This window comes from Catharus ustulatus, chromosome 2 (assembly GCF_009819885.2).
Source record: "Catharus ustulatus isolate bCatUst1 chromosome 2, bCatUst1.pri.v2, whole genome shotgun sequence".
NCBI classification, from domain to species: Eukaryota; Metazoa; Chordata; class Aves; order Passeriformes; family Turdidae; genus Catharus; species Catharus ustulatus.
The window spans coordinates 33024687-33038812 of NC_046222.1; the positions used below are offsets into that span (position 1 = coordinate 33024687).

The 14126-nt window shown below is 45.8% G+C and overlaps 1 protein-coding gene across 1 annotated transcript in view; it reads right to left on the minus strand.

Moving 5' to 3' along the window:
* Positions 1 to 12994, minus strand: part of NARS2 (asparaginyl-tRNA synthetase 2, mitochondrial) — a 51743-nt gene extending 38749 nt beyond the window's left edge. The window contains exons 1-5 of the mRNA XM_033086405.1: positions 12872 to 12994; positions 8975 to 9084; positions 8480 to 8600; positions 7645 to 7785; positions 4449 to 4529 (exon numbers count right to left, since the gene is read on the minus strand). Of these exons, the coding sequence (XP_032942296.1) occupies positions 4449 to 4529; positions 7645 to 7785; positions 8480 to 8600; positions 8975 to 9084; positions 12872 to 12994 (576 nt within the window). The remainder of the gene's footprint in view (positions 1 to 4448; positions 4530 to 7644; positions 7786 to 8479; positions 8601 to 8974; positions 9085 to 12871) is intronic.
* Between the last annotated feature and the right edge of the window lie 1132 nt (positions 12995 to 14126).

Sequence of the window (14126 nt, forward strand, 5' to 3'; positions counted from 1 at the left end):
CCAAGAAGTCTTTCTTACCATTCCAGTCCTAATTCTGATCAGCTGGACTGAGCAATAGCAGCTGGTTCTGCTGAGGCACACATAAATATGTACTGGAAAGCATAACATCTCATGAATACGGACTGGACAGGTGGATATGAATCAGGTAGAAATGAGCAGAAACTGGGAGAGCTAGAACATGAAAAAGCAAGCTGTCCCTCAGCTCCAGCCTACCCTGATCCCTGCCAAGCACATCTCTGAAGTACCAGTCTCCCAAGAACTGGCTGCCTCCCAGACTGTCACACATCTCTAAAAGGGAAAACACCTTACAGACATTAATACTGTTGTGTTTAACTGTGATTCTCCCCAGCAGATCCCAGCTTTCTTTAGTGCTGACAAGGATATATTTCAGTAGTACCAAAGGGATGGCAGGAGTAAGTTTCTGCATCTTTAGCAGCAGGCACATATTGCTGGTACCACAGCTGACACAGCCATAAACTCGTACCTTCAGGAATTTAAAAACTTTGACATTCACTCCTGTGAGCAAGGAGCAAAAAAGCCCCCAAAAGCCCAACACCGTACAATCTCCAGATGCATTTTAGACAAGAACGATACCCGGATGGTTCTTCAGGTTTACAGTTAAATATCCTTTCAAGTAATGAAATAGCTTGATCCAGACCCTGGGTTCAGCCAAACACCATCCAGGTGCCATGAGGTGTGTGTGGGCAGAGCCCAGCCTCACACAGAGCACATTTTACCTCCGCTGGAGCACACAGGTAGAGTGCAGCACTCCTTATACACAGAGAGTGGTCCCAAGAAGGAATACAGCCACAGGCCGTATAAACTGCATGTGAGATCTACTTTAAGGAGGTGTGAATGCATGATACAGCTGTTATGCTTTGGAACTTGCTGCATGCTGAGCTCTCTTAAGAGGCTGCAGCTGGGCAACTGGGAAAGTGGCTGTGGAGACCCACATTGAACCAGCTGGAGTATCCTGGGCCAGGATAGAGAGCCAGACAGGCTCTTACAGAGCACAGAGAAGCCTCCACCTTCTTCACAGCAGCTGAGAATGGCCATATAAAGAAAATTTTCCAGGGAGCAAAGTGGAAAAGAGAGCAAAAGACTCAGAAAGCAGGGAGTTTTCAACACTGCAGACAGAGTGGGAGGCTACTGAAAATAGCAGGGAACAGACATGCAGCTGGGGCACAAGGACAAATGTAAGGCAGATTTCCTAGGAAGCAGCCACAAAAGGGGACTGGGTAAAGTTTCTTGCAACATACAAAGCTGCTAAGAATTTTAGACTTCAGAAGAAATAAAAGAAAAAAAAGAAAATAAAAGGAGGAAACAATCTGTGCTGAAATGGAGGTGTTAAAATTGCTTGCATAAGGGAATTATTTTCAGATTAAAATAGAATAAGGACTATCTGCCCCTGCTGATCTGCATTCTCCTTATTTCAAGACTTACTTCATCCTGCTTGGATGATATTAAATCACTGCTTTCAACAGTCAAAGCTCTTCTAGTATTTTCAGTATATTTGCTTTAAAGAAAGAAGCACAAACAAGATGTTTTCTCCCCTACACACTTCCACCACAGGAAGACATTGTCAACAGTGTAGAAAGCCATAAATTGGTGTTGCTGATGTTCTCCATGTGGGTTAGGGTCTGCCTAGTCATCTTCATACTTCATCCAGTTTCTCCTCAAACCTGCCCTTTTCAGGTGGAAAAGTTTCCTCTGGAGCTGTTACCATCTTATTTATTCTTTAAAATGTCCTCTGCGTACTGCACTCTTTTCACCATTACAGTACTTAATTTTAAAAACATTTCATTGATTTACCCTGCAGAGAGAGAATATAGATTCTCCTCCATCCCAAGTCCTGATATGAGCATCCCAACCAAAGGTATGTACAGACTAATCAGTACATCCAAAACCAAAGATAATGAGGAAGCAGAACATATAAACAAAGACAAATCCTACAGGATTAAGAGTTTTAGAATCAAAGACCATATTTCAAAAACTAACTTCGGATACATTTTCCCCCATCTCTTCAATTCACATGTAAAAACACATTCCTACTTTCTTCACTTTCTATCACTTCAAAGAATGCACAGGCCTGAGCAGCCATCAGACATTAGTCAGAGGACTAAAACTGTGCCAGTAAGAGAAAACAGCTATTTAAAGGCAATAGGTCACAGTGGGTGCAAAAGCAGCTTCTACTTGGGTCCTAAAGGCTATTCAACTGAAGTTTTCAACTTACTCTACCTGCAGCAGGTCAGCTAAACTGGTGATACTATTAGTTCTACACATAGCCCAAGGAGCTAAAACCAAAAAAAGTTAACCCAAAAGGCAGAAAAAACACAACCTGTTAACAGTAACTGTATTGCAACTACTGCAAATTCAGGAGTAATAGACACCAGTTCTGGTTGCATCTAGAAGATAGGTCTTAAAACTCAAGGAACAGGATTTAATTACTTTTTGAAACTGAAGGATTGAATCAGAAGGTTGTTTTCATCAATTCCCATCACCAGAAATCTTAGCTCCTCCTCAAATATAAGAGGAGCATGAATTTATATTCTCCCTTGTCCTGTTCAAACAGTGAATTACAGGCTATTTTAAAAAGTGACTGAATACAGGAGACAAGAATGTCTTGATAGCTGGCTTGGTTAAAAGCACATGAAAATTCTAGGCTTTTCTGCAAACACCACACCCTTATTATTATGTCTGACACCCTTCTGCCACTCTTATTTTGTGTCTGACAGCATCATATGCATGGCCCAAGGCAGGCTTAATCTTCCCCATGTTTCCACTGTCACATAACAGCACCACTTCTCCAGTGGAATGAAGTGATCCCAGCAGGGTATCAGGCAGACTTAGATCTCTGCTAGCCAGGACCATTTGTGAACAGGGCTTTGCAGAAACAAAACTAAGTCCTAAATAGGGCCGGACAATGAAGCCTTACTCAAAAAAGAAACAGGAAATCAGGGAGAACTTCCCTCTTCCCAGCAGCAAGTGGGCTTGTGAAGCCCTTCCTTTATGGCACAGGCCAACAGGGTCTGACTTGGCACTTACAGCACACCTTTCAGGTGTAGCTGTAGTTACATTTCTCCACACAGGTAATGGCACCTCAGGACTGAAGAGGAATAAAAAATTCCCACTGGAGAGGAGTAAAATATGTGCCTTGAACCATGCATTTAGATAAGATCCAGTTTATGCAAGTTTCAGGCTCACAATTTAGCACCTCATTCAACATTTACATCAGGGCTTCTGTCACTACCAGCCACCTACGCTATAGTCCTGCATCCTCTACAGCTTTCAAGTGGATACAATTTGTACCGAAGACGCAATACACTGTACAGCTGCAAACTGCATAATATTTCCATCATTAAGTGTTACTTGTTTTCACATCTTAATTTGCATGCAACAGCCTGGAGTGAACCTTGGGTAGCATTAAGGCATCTCAATTAAACAGGAACAATTTAGTTTAGCTAATCAGCCCTATTGTCCCAGCAAGCAAAAAGCTGAGCCACATGTACTGGTCTGGAAGGGAATCACTGGTAGCACAGGTTAGCCCTTGAGATCCTGGAGAACAAGTAGACAGAAGCTTTTTTTGTCACAAGGCTGTGCAGAGTGGAAGACGTGATCCCACAGCAAGTAACTGCTACCTCAACAGTTTTTCTTTTGCTTACAGATGAATCACCAGCAAAGCTGGAGCCAACATGCACAATGGCAATAGATGCTGTTGTTTGAGGCAGAAGAGTGAATTTCAGATACAAAAGTATAAGACGCAGATGGAATTCCATATTATTAATGACTGTGGTGTCAGGAATCATGAGAAATCTGTGGGGGAGATCTTCATGGTTATGGCTGTTTCAGTTTCACAGGAGGTTCTGACCCATGATGTGAAGTACTCTTATAATGATAGATTGTGGCAGCAATTTGGTGGTTATGGGGAGGTTTGACAATATTGGAGGAGAATTCCGACATACAACAGGAGTAGCTTGTAGGGAGGAACCTGTATGTACACACTGGTGAAAAGGAGTTCCAGGTATTGCTGACTTTTTTTAAGGATTATCTCATGATTAATTACATTCTTTGTTTGAAAACTAAGAAATATTTGAGTGTAGTAGTCTGTCCTGATTGACCCATCCCATCTCTTGGGCTCTTATGATCACATCATTCGGTTCACTGAGATATTCCACCTCCCCCTGTAAATTTTTCCACAGCACCAGTGACAGAACAACCTCATCAGTATCAAGGGTGCTGATTAATGCACAAAATAACAATAAAATAAAAGATAATGTCTGTTTAACTGTCTAAATTATTAGTTGAAGCAAAGGATCTATATAAAAAAAATCACAGAAGTACATAAAAGCGTTTATAAAGGTAAGTATTTCCTCTAACCTTTAATAACTCAGGAATTTCTTTGAAAAAAAAAAAAAAAAGACAAAAAGACTTTATGCAACCCAACTCACCTCAATTTGAAAGAGGTCCCCAGCACCTTCACAGTCATTGGATGTAATTATGGGGGTATGAATATGCACATATCCATTATCCTGGAACAGACAGAACAGCAAAGTTGAGGAGCTAAAGACACCAAATGCCACTCTGAAGGATGACATCAACCAGCCCACATATCTAGGCCATTAGTCCCCAGCCAGGATAGCACATGTAGTTTTCTGGGCAGCTTCTGCCTTACAGAGACAGATGACAAACTAATGCTGGCATGATTTACAAATCAGTGTTTACCACCTGTGTGTTTTCCTCCAGGTTTCATAACCAAAAGAGATTTATATCATTACTATGAGTGTTTTTGTAATGGCCTGTTTCCACACGATTCCCATTTCTTCTCACTTCCTCTGGCATTTTTATATTTTTGGGCAGTTTTAAGCAAATTCACCTCTGTGACCTCAACACTTTGTTTCTTTCAACTTTTTGGAAGGTAGTGGTTAGGCAAAGGACACACTTTGTGTGCTGCATTAAGAGAAGTGATCAAGTGTGTTGGATGACAGAAATCCCATGCTGGATGAAAGAGACCTTAAGAACACCCAACCAAGTGTCGGTCCTACCTGGCATCTTCTAAGATACTGAAGTCAAGCTGATTTTAAGAGACAGGGTGCACTTGCAGAATGATACATTCATATAACAGTTCATAAATACAGCAGAGGCCTCTGAAACGAGTAAGGGTGAATGAAGTAAGAGTCCCTGTTCTCTGGACTTCTCTGCAGTGCAGCCATAGGCTTTTAAAACAGCTGCAATCCAATATTCAGTGGATGGATACATCTCAGCTTCACAGTTTTTTACCAGAATAACACAATTCAGCCAGTCACATGAAAGGTCCTGGCCCTTATCACCAGCTCGTTAAGGGGCTAGGAAGACAGAAGCAGTATTTACTGCCCACTCTGAGAATCAAACTAAAATTAGTTTGGAAAAAAAAACTTCATATGGACATGCAATGCATTTTGAGGGAGTACAGTAACACAATCAAGAGAGAGCAAAGTCCCTGCAGTCAGCCCTAGGCTACCTTGGTTACAGGTGCACAGACCTTGACTCCTCACTGGGATCCAGTTACTGCAGAGAAGGAAGTTTTGGATCCAGAACTACTTGCTTTCCCTGGAGAAGGAAGTTTTAGTCTGCCAGTACAAAATGCACGCCTCTGACACAGCTCCCTGCATATTCAGAACCCAGCTCTACAGGAGATGTTTGAAAAATGCTAAATTCCTCATACAGTGGTAGCAGTTACTGTAAAGAAGTACATTTCACATCAAAGATCCCTTACTGCTTTGGAAAGTTATGCAAACTGCACAGATCTGAAATAACAGAATCCCCTAAAAACCTCTTCGATAATTCCCCTTATAAAAGCTCCTAAAATAAATCAAGTTGCATTACTGGCTCTCACAAACCTGGAACTTAATGTGCATAACAGAAGTTGCCAATCACAATGCAACTACTTCACTGTGCCTAGGAACAATGTTCCTATTCCACATGGATCACAATTCTCAGGAGAAGATTTTAAGAGGATATATTGGCTTTCAACATCCAAACCAAAGGCACTTGGCACTAGTCATTCATTCCTGGAAATGAACAGGTTCAAAAAAAGGTTTTTAAAGTTACAGAGAGTCTTGATAATTATATATATTCAAACAGCTCCACTTATTTTCTTCCATCATTAAGCTCCTTACAGCTTTACAGAGTGAAAATGCTCAAATTATACTTTGTAGCTATGGTATGTTCTGACATTGTCAAGCTGGAAGTTGCAATATTCTTGGGATGATGCAAGTGGCAATTTTAAGACTTCCTTCCATTAGAAATGGAATAAAATCACAGACATTCCTGGTGCTAGGAGAGTTCTCACACAAGCACTTGTAAATACCAGGTCTGGGACCAAATCTTTCTTACTCCTTTAAAAATAACTTTAGTATAGCCGCTGCTGCTAAATTGATGATAGATTCTATTCCTTAATAAAGCTCTGCTCATGAGCACTGTAAACAGGAAAGTATGTCAGAGCCTGAGCAGGAGCTGATTTGGGGAAGCACAGCCTGAATAAGGCGCTTTTGTATCTTGGCTGCCTTTGGTGTCCAGGTTGGGAAGCACAAACCGTTGTAGGCAATGCCATCTAGTGGCTCTAAACCGGCACAGACTGATTCCCAACAGAGCTGGTTTCTGTCTTAGGAGCAGGCACAATCCTGAAACCAGCAGCTTTACTTGACACAGGATTTCTCTTAAAAAAATACAAAACACCCCCCCACATCCCAACAAAACCCACAAAAGTCATCCAAATGCCATGCGATTCCACACAGACAGCTCTTAGAGCAAGCAAGCCTTCTTTGCCACTGCAGGTAACAAAGACCAGCAAATCTGGGACCAGAAATTCATCTCAACATTTTTAACCTGTTCCTTGGGCCACGCTAATTATTACGTATTAATCTTGTAATCACAATGCTCTGAATGTGATTTTATTCTATCTAAAGCCAGCTTATCTTAACTAAAACATGTTCATTTCCAGGAACAGCTTTAAAGAAAGGCTCAGATGTGCTAGAGGATTGGCTACCTTTCTTTTTCTAGTCACACATGGTCTCTATGAGAGAGAGACCTGCTCCCCTGCCTGCACAAAGCCTGTGCCACAGCTTAAGAGTGACACGTTCAGAAAACACAGGTGGCTCCCACCCATCAGTTTCAAATGCATCAGGAGTCTCCTAATGTCAGCTAGCAGCATCCACACAGACTTGTATTGCAGTAAGAGGCAAGAACTGAGAATAACATGAAGCTCTGAGTCAGGTTGTCTGTGTTCCTGTATCACAGATTTTTCCATGTGGGAGGAGGTTTCTGTCCAAGGACCGTAAGGTCATTGCAGAGGATGGGTTAAACAAGTCCATATTATGTTGTGTTCCACAGACCACACACTTGCAGGCAAGTGTACTGGGACTCTGTGAAAGGGATAAGGAACAGGAAATGGGTGGAAAGACACTGACAGGCCACAGATGTGCTACCCTGATCATAAGCAACAGTCTGGCCAAGGCCCAGCCAGGCCCAGACCTGGAAAGAAAACCACTATGTGTAAAATCCATACCCTGCAGGCAAGATGCCATGCTCCTTCCCTCCTAATGTGCTCCCATAAAGCCAACCTGGGTGGAGTGCTCTGCTCCAGAGGCTGGGCACAGAAGGGACTACCTGGAAGAAGGAGTGGATGCCTGCAGTGGCTTCATTGCGGATTCGCAGCAGGGCGCCCAGCGTGTTGCTCCTGCATCGCAGGTGAGGGAACTGTCGGACATACTCCAGTGGGTGCCTCTCCTTCGCTTTCAGGGGAAATGACTGAAAACAACAAGGAAATCAGAGTAAGAGGATGAGAAATCGGGAGCCAACAAAGTTTTATTGCTATTATGGAATGCCATCTCTCCCTAATAAAACTCAATCACCACTAGAAAGCACAGAAGAACTAGAAGCTTTTGCCTCTCTTCTCTGGTTATTTTGTATATTTCACAATGATTACAGCAGAACAAGAGCCATGAACACAAGAGGAAGTACTTGCATTCTAAAATGCTCCACCTTTTGGATGTTGAGCCCCCCCTGAAACCCAGCTGTTCACCTCACTGCTGCAACAGCAATCTGGTTCTGAACATGCCTGTGGCAGATATGGTTCTTCCAGCTGCACAACCTGGAACATCTTGCCAGTTCCACTGTTTCTCCAATTCATAGCTGAGCCAGACTTGCCAGGTAAGGCGTCTGCACAGGTTAAGTGCTTCAGGGTGGGACAAAGGCAAACTCTTAACTGTCAGCCTGTGCACATTTGCCACGGATAAATGGCTCTGTCCCAGAAACAAACCTTCATGGTGAACTTTTCATGGTTTCTACTTTGATGCACCCTACAGACACTGCTGACAAATCAAAGTCTGCAGGACCACTCAGACTTAAAGAAAATATAGTTTCAAGCATGCTTTGCTGCATACTTGGACCTTTAAAAAAATTGATTTCCACCAGTCCTACTCCTCCTGCTATAGTGACATACCCAAATATCACAAGGTCCCACCACATGAATGGTTTCAGCTTGCAGCTCCATGTTTTGCATCTTATGAGGACTTTTGACAAGCTTCCCTTGCACTTCCACTGCACTTCCAAAAGTCAGGTCTCTAAGAAACCAAGAAAAAAGAACAGCTTAACTAGGTGCTGACATAACTACATTCAGAAGAGAGATTCCTGTTAATTTAGCAGGATTACTTAAGATCACAAGAGATGCTGTAGCCATAGAGCTCAACTGATGAAATTAAAAATTATTAAATGCAGAGGTGGGAATGGGAAGAGATTCACAAAGCTACAGAAGAATTTAGGACAAGGCAAGAATGTTGACCAAATGGGGACAAAAGTGACAGGTGTTTATTAGAAGGGCCTCTTGATGGGAACAAAGGCAGTTGGAGAGTCCCTGGCACAGGGCAGGAGGCCTAAGCAGACCCCTCCAAGCACTGCTCAGCACATGTATTTCTCCACTTACTTCAAACAGACCTACCTCTTTTCCAGGCTGGGATCAGCAACCACCTGGAGGCTTTCCAGAGAACTCCCATCATTTATGTGCAGGAACAAAACTTCCTTGTGGGATCGGACAGAGCGGACCCAGCCCTGAAGGTAAAAGAAAAAGATTTGTTATTTCTTGGCAGGAACGCTGTATGCTCATGCTCTTTCTCCAGCTGAGCTAGACACACCACTTCAGGCCCATTTCAGCTTCCTACTGAAATCAAAGTACAGTAATTTCACGACTATAAGGCACACCCTTTTGACTAAAATTTTCCCTGGAACCCGGAAGTGCGCCTTACAGTCCGGTGCGCCTTATCTGATGGACAAAGTTCAAAAAAATTGCCTACCCGGAAGTGCGAGCTGCGAGCCACGGGGGGAGCCGGCAGGGCCATGGCTGCCAGGTGGAGGTGGGGCGGAGCAGGGGCGGGCACGCCCCGGCCCTGTGGAGGCGGAGCCGCCCCTCCACAGGCACCCCCCGGCCCTGTGCAGGCGGAGCCGCCCCTCCAGAGGCACACCCCGGCCCTGTGCAGGCGGAGCCGCCCCTCCAGAGGCACGCCCGGGCCCCGTGCAGGCGGAGCCGCCCCTCCACAGGCACGCCCCGGCCCCGTGCAGGCAGCACGGAGGGGCGGTGGCCATAGCCCGGCCCCGGAGAGGCAGCACGAAGGGGCGGCGGCCATAGCCCGGCCCCGGAGAGGCAGCACGGAGGGGCGGCGGCCATAGCCCGGCCCCGGAGAGGCAGCACGGAGGGGTGGCGGCCATGCCCCGGCCCCGCCGGATGCAGGCGGGCCTGGGGCCCCGCGGCACCGCCCCTGCCAGGTACAGGCGGGCCCGGGGGCCAATGACTGCCGGGTTGAGGTGGGGCCTCGGCCAGCAACCGCGCGGAGGGAGCTGGGGGCGGAGCCTCGCTGCAAAAAAAAAGTGCGCCCTATAGTCCGGTGCGCCTTATCTGATCTACAAAGTTGCGAATTTTGCCAACTCCCGGCGGGTGCGCCTTATAGTCCGGTGCGCCTTATGGTCGTGAAATTACTGTAACTGTTTCTTTAGAGGAAAAAAAAAAGATACTTAAAAAAACAAAAAGAAAAAAAAGTTAGTGTCAGTATTTCTTTTGACTTCAAAGCAGAGAGAAATAAATCCTTAGGCAGAGACATCCTTCTGAGGCAGAGTCTCTTCCTGAGAACAGCAAGGATTAATAAGATGTACCTGCATCTTTGGAGAGATGAGAATACAGAAAGCAACAAAGTGTTCTGTAGATGTAAAGTGTTTTGGCAAAGTACATATTCCTGTCAGTGATGTCCCTTCCAAGCTCTTCTTACTAAAACAGGACAGACCACTAATGCACCAGTCTTCATTACAATACACTCAAGACCATTCTGATGGTTTTCAGTATCAGTTTTGTTGTTTATCCCTGTAGAAGGGTTCCAATCTTCAAATCTGTTCACTAGTGTTTTATGTGCCCTAAACTGCTGGACTGCTAAAACAATGTTGCAGCCAATAGATTCATTTGAAAAACTATGTATTCATGCAAACAAAAATAAAAATTATTTCCTTGAATGTTTCTCCTTTCATCTCAAAATCAAGATTGTTTCACTGAGCCCATGGGGAAAAAAAAGATATTAAGAAAAAGATTTAAAAACAGTTTTTCAAGTTTTACAGAAATAATTAAACTAATAATACCCACATTCTTTGTAACAGCAAAACAGTAGAACTGACCATGTAAAGTGCAGACTAATATGTTGAGTTTTTTTAATGACAAATAAATTTTAATTACTTTTTAAAGGCAAATATTAAGTCAGTACCAAGGCAGCAAGCAACAGTAATAGCACCCAAAATATAACTCCCTAACTGCTCCTCAGCTCACCAGAGCTGAGACAAAGCTGGCCTTCAAAGCAAAATTATCTGCTGGGGGCCTTCCAGCTCATCTTCTAACAGTACTGTAGAGAACAACCAAAACCAGTGCTGATTAAACAACAAAATCACCTCTTTTCCAACCAGTTTAATCTTTTTTTTAACTGGAAGAGACCAAATAGTTCCAATGACTTCAAACAGTGCAAGTGCTTTAGGGATTTTATACCAGACAAACCAATGCAAATCCATCTACTTCTGTCACCCAGACAGAACAAACCAAGAATTAAACAGCACCAGAAGAAAAGCATGTTATAGCTTTAAGAACAACTACTAACACAGGCTTGTATAACATGCTTTCCACGTTCCACGTAAGAAGCACGGAAGATTTTAAAGACATGAATCTAGTGAGTCAGGGCAAACCACCCCTGCAGAGTGTTCCACCCAAAAGAACTAATGCAAGAAACAAGATCATTTGGGCATCCTCATATTTATATGGTTAAAGCAGAAGTTATTTCATGCAGTAACATGCATGTTGTGCTTATCCTCTGTATTCCAGGAAATGCCCAGAACACATCATGTATGTTATACTAGAAGCACATTTAATGTTAATGGCAGGTATTTTTCCCCAGTTTCCCTCCCCACAAATGCTCCTTAACAAAACACACAAAAAAAATGAAGAAAGAGACATTCTCAAGAGCTTTTTTTGCCACCTCATCAAGCTGTTCTGGGATCTACTAAATAAGGAGAGGAGTCTTGCATCCTGCAATAGGAAATAAGAGCATACCCACAGGATTGCACTGGAGCAGCAGAGGCTGTGGCAGCAATGTTTTGAGCACTTCACACCTTACCAAAATGAATGTACAATAAAAGTGACAATCCTGACTGTAACAACTAGACTGCACATCCCAACAATCTGGCCATTAGAAGGTTGGAATTAAGCCAGACCAGATTTCTAGCCCATTTTAATAGAAAACCCTCACATTTTACCAGCACAGGGGAAGAGCAAAGCAGCAAGGGGCTAGAGGACAGGGAAGGGGGAGGAATGACAGTACTGCAAATTTTAGCATCAGTTTATTCTAGCTTGCCTTATTAATCAAACTACATCTGAAAAGAACCAACACTGGATAAGCTTCTTCCTACTCTATTAGGCTTCACCTACGTGTGAGCAGGAATACAAGCATGCTACAAACTGTTTTTTGGGTCAGAAGAATCACAGAAAGGCTTGAATTGGAAGTGACCTCAAAGATTATTCAATTCTAACCCCACTGCCATGGGCAGGGACACCTTCCACTAGACCAGGTTGCTCCAAGCCCCATCCTGGCCTTGAACACTGCCAGGGATGGGGCAGCTACATCTTCTTTAGGCAACCTATGCCAGTGCCTCACCACCCTTACAGTGAGAAACTTCCTTCTTATAAATAAATCTAAATCTATTCTCTTTCAGTTTTGTTTAAAACTGTTACCAAGTACCCCAGCCCTTTTCATACTCATCCCGAAATACTGACAACTGCACAGTTCTGCATTGATACAGGCACTCTGTGTGTGCAACCACCGCTCTGACAGCTGGAAACACCAGAAAACAGGGGAACACACAATCCTATCCTGAGCAAAAATGCTTCATAGCGAAACTGTTCATTAATTCCAGGCTGTCTTGGTTCACCAGACGAGCCAAATACACGCGTCAGTGGAAGTGCTATGGATGGTTCTGCTGACACTGCTCCAAACCCGGACGGACGCGGCACAAGACCTATGAAAAAGCTTTAAAAACAACAGCACACGGACAATGGCTCGCTCTCGGGAACAGAACAGGTGATAAAGCGGTGGAGTGCACATTCAGCACAACCCACCACACTGACACCGCTCCTCTGCGTGTGCCGAGCGACCCCAGAACTCCGCTGGCCGCGACAACAGCGACCCGAGCACACCAGAGGAGATCTGGGAGCTCAGCGAAACGCTCTGCAGGGCTCCCACGTCTCCCTCCCTCCGCTCAGAAGGTGCATTGCCGGCCCACTGCCGGCACACCCCGGCCCACCGCCGGGCGCACACACCTGCACTCTGACCGCGTCCGCCGGCTGCCGCGCCCCCAGCGCCTCGCGCACCCGCAGCCGCACGGCCCGCGGCAGGGAGGCGCAGCGGCGGAGGGCCCGCCACGCCCCCAGGGCGCCCAGCATGGCGAGGCCTGGCGGGCCCGCTCCCCACACCCGCGGCCCGAGCCCGGCGGCCGCTCCCGGTTCCCGCTCCGCTCCCGGCCCGCTCCCGCACGGGTCCACGTGAGTCGGCCTGCCTCCCGCCGCCCCACGTGACCGCCGCCCAGCCAATGGCTGCTCGGACTGCGCCCGGCCAGCCAATCGGAACAGAATGCGCCACCCGGCCCTCCTGTTCCGCCGCCCGGGCGCAAGAGGCCCTGGGAAATGCAGTTCCTCCTATGGGGGCTGTCTCCGGACAGGACACGTGGGGATGGGATCCCCGCGAGTGGGGGGAAGGATGCTCCGTGGCCGCGAGAGGGATCCCGTGTTGGGACACGAGGGATCTCCGTGTTGGGGACAGGGAATCTTGCTGAACTCTGGGACCACCTCAGCGGCAGCGCGGTCTGGGGATGGTGTGCGGTGTTCTCGGGGACCTTCAGCCACTCTTCCGTGCCCTCGGGCTTCTCTCAGGGACCATAGCCCCGCGACATTCTCCGCCTTTCCTGATAAGAGGCGCAGGACTTGGGCCTGCTCTGCAAGCCTTGCTGACGAATAAACCTTTTGTCCTGTTTCTCTTTGAGGCTAATGCCCCTCTGTGCTTCCAGCTCTTCTGAGTGGATGGTGAGGAGCAGCCAGCCCTGCAGGGAATGACTTGGCAATAAGGGTGGGCTTAACATTGGAATGACCCAGCAATGTGCACTTGCAGCCCAGAAAACCAATTCTATCCTGGGCTGCATCCAAAGCAGTGGGGCCAGCAGGGCGAGGGAGGGGATTCTGGGCCCCCTGTTCTTGTGAGACCCCACCTGGAGCATCCAGCTCTTGGGCTCATGAGCGCTGGAAACAGACGGACCTATTGGACTGAGTACAAAGGAGACCACAAAGATGATCAGAGAGCTGGAGCACCTTTGCTATGGAGATGGGCTGACTTGGGTCTGCTCAGCCTGGAGAAAAGAAGATTTCTTCCTTACTGCAGCCTTCCAGACTTAAAGAGGGCTTATAAGAAAGAGAAACATTTAATGCAAAGATAAGGGACAATGGTTTTAAAATGAAAGAGTGTAGATTTAGATTGCACACGAGGAAGAAATCCTCTACTATGAGGGTGGTGAGGCTCTGGAGG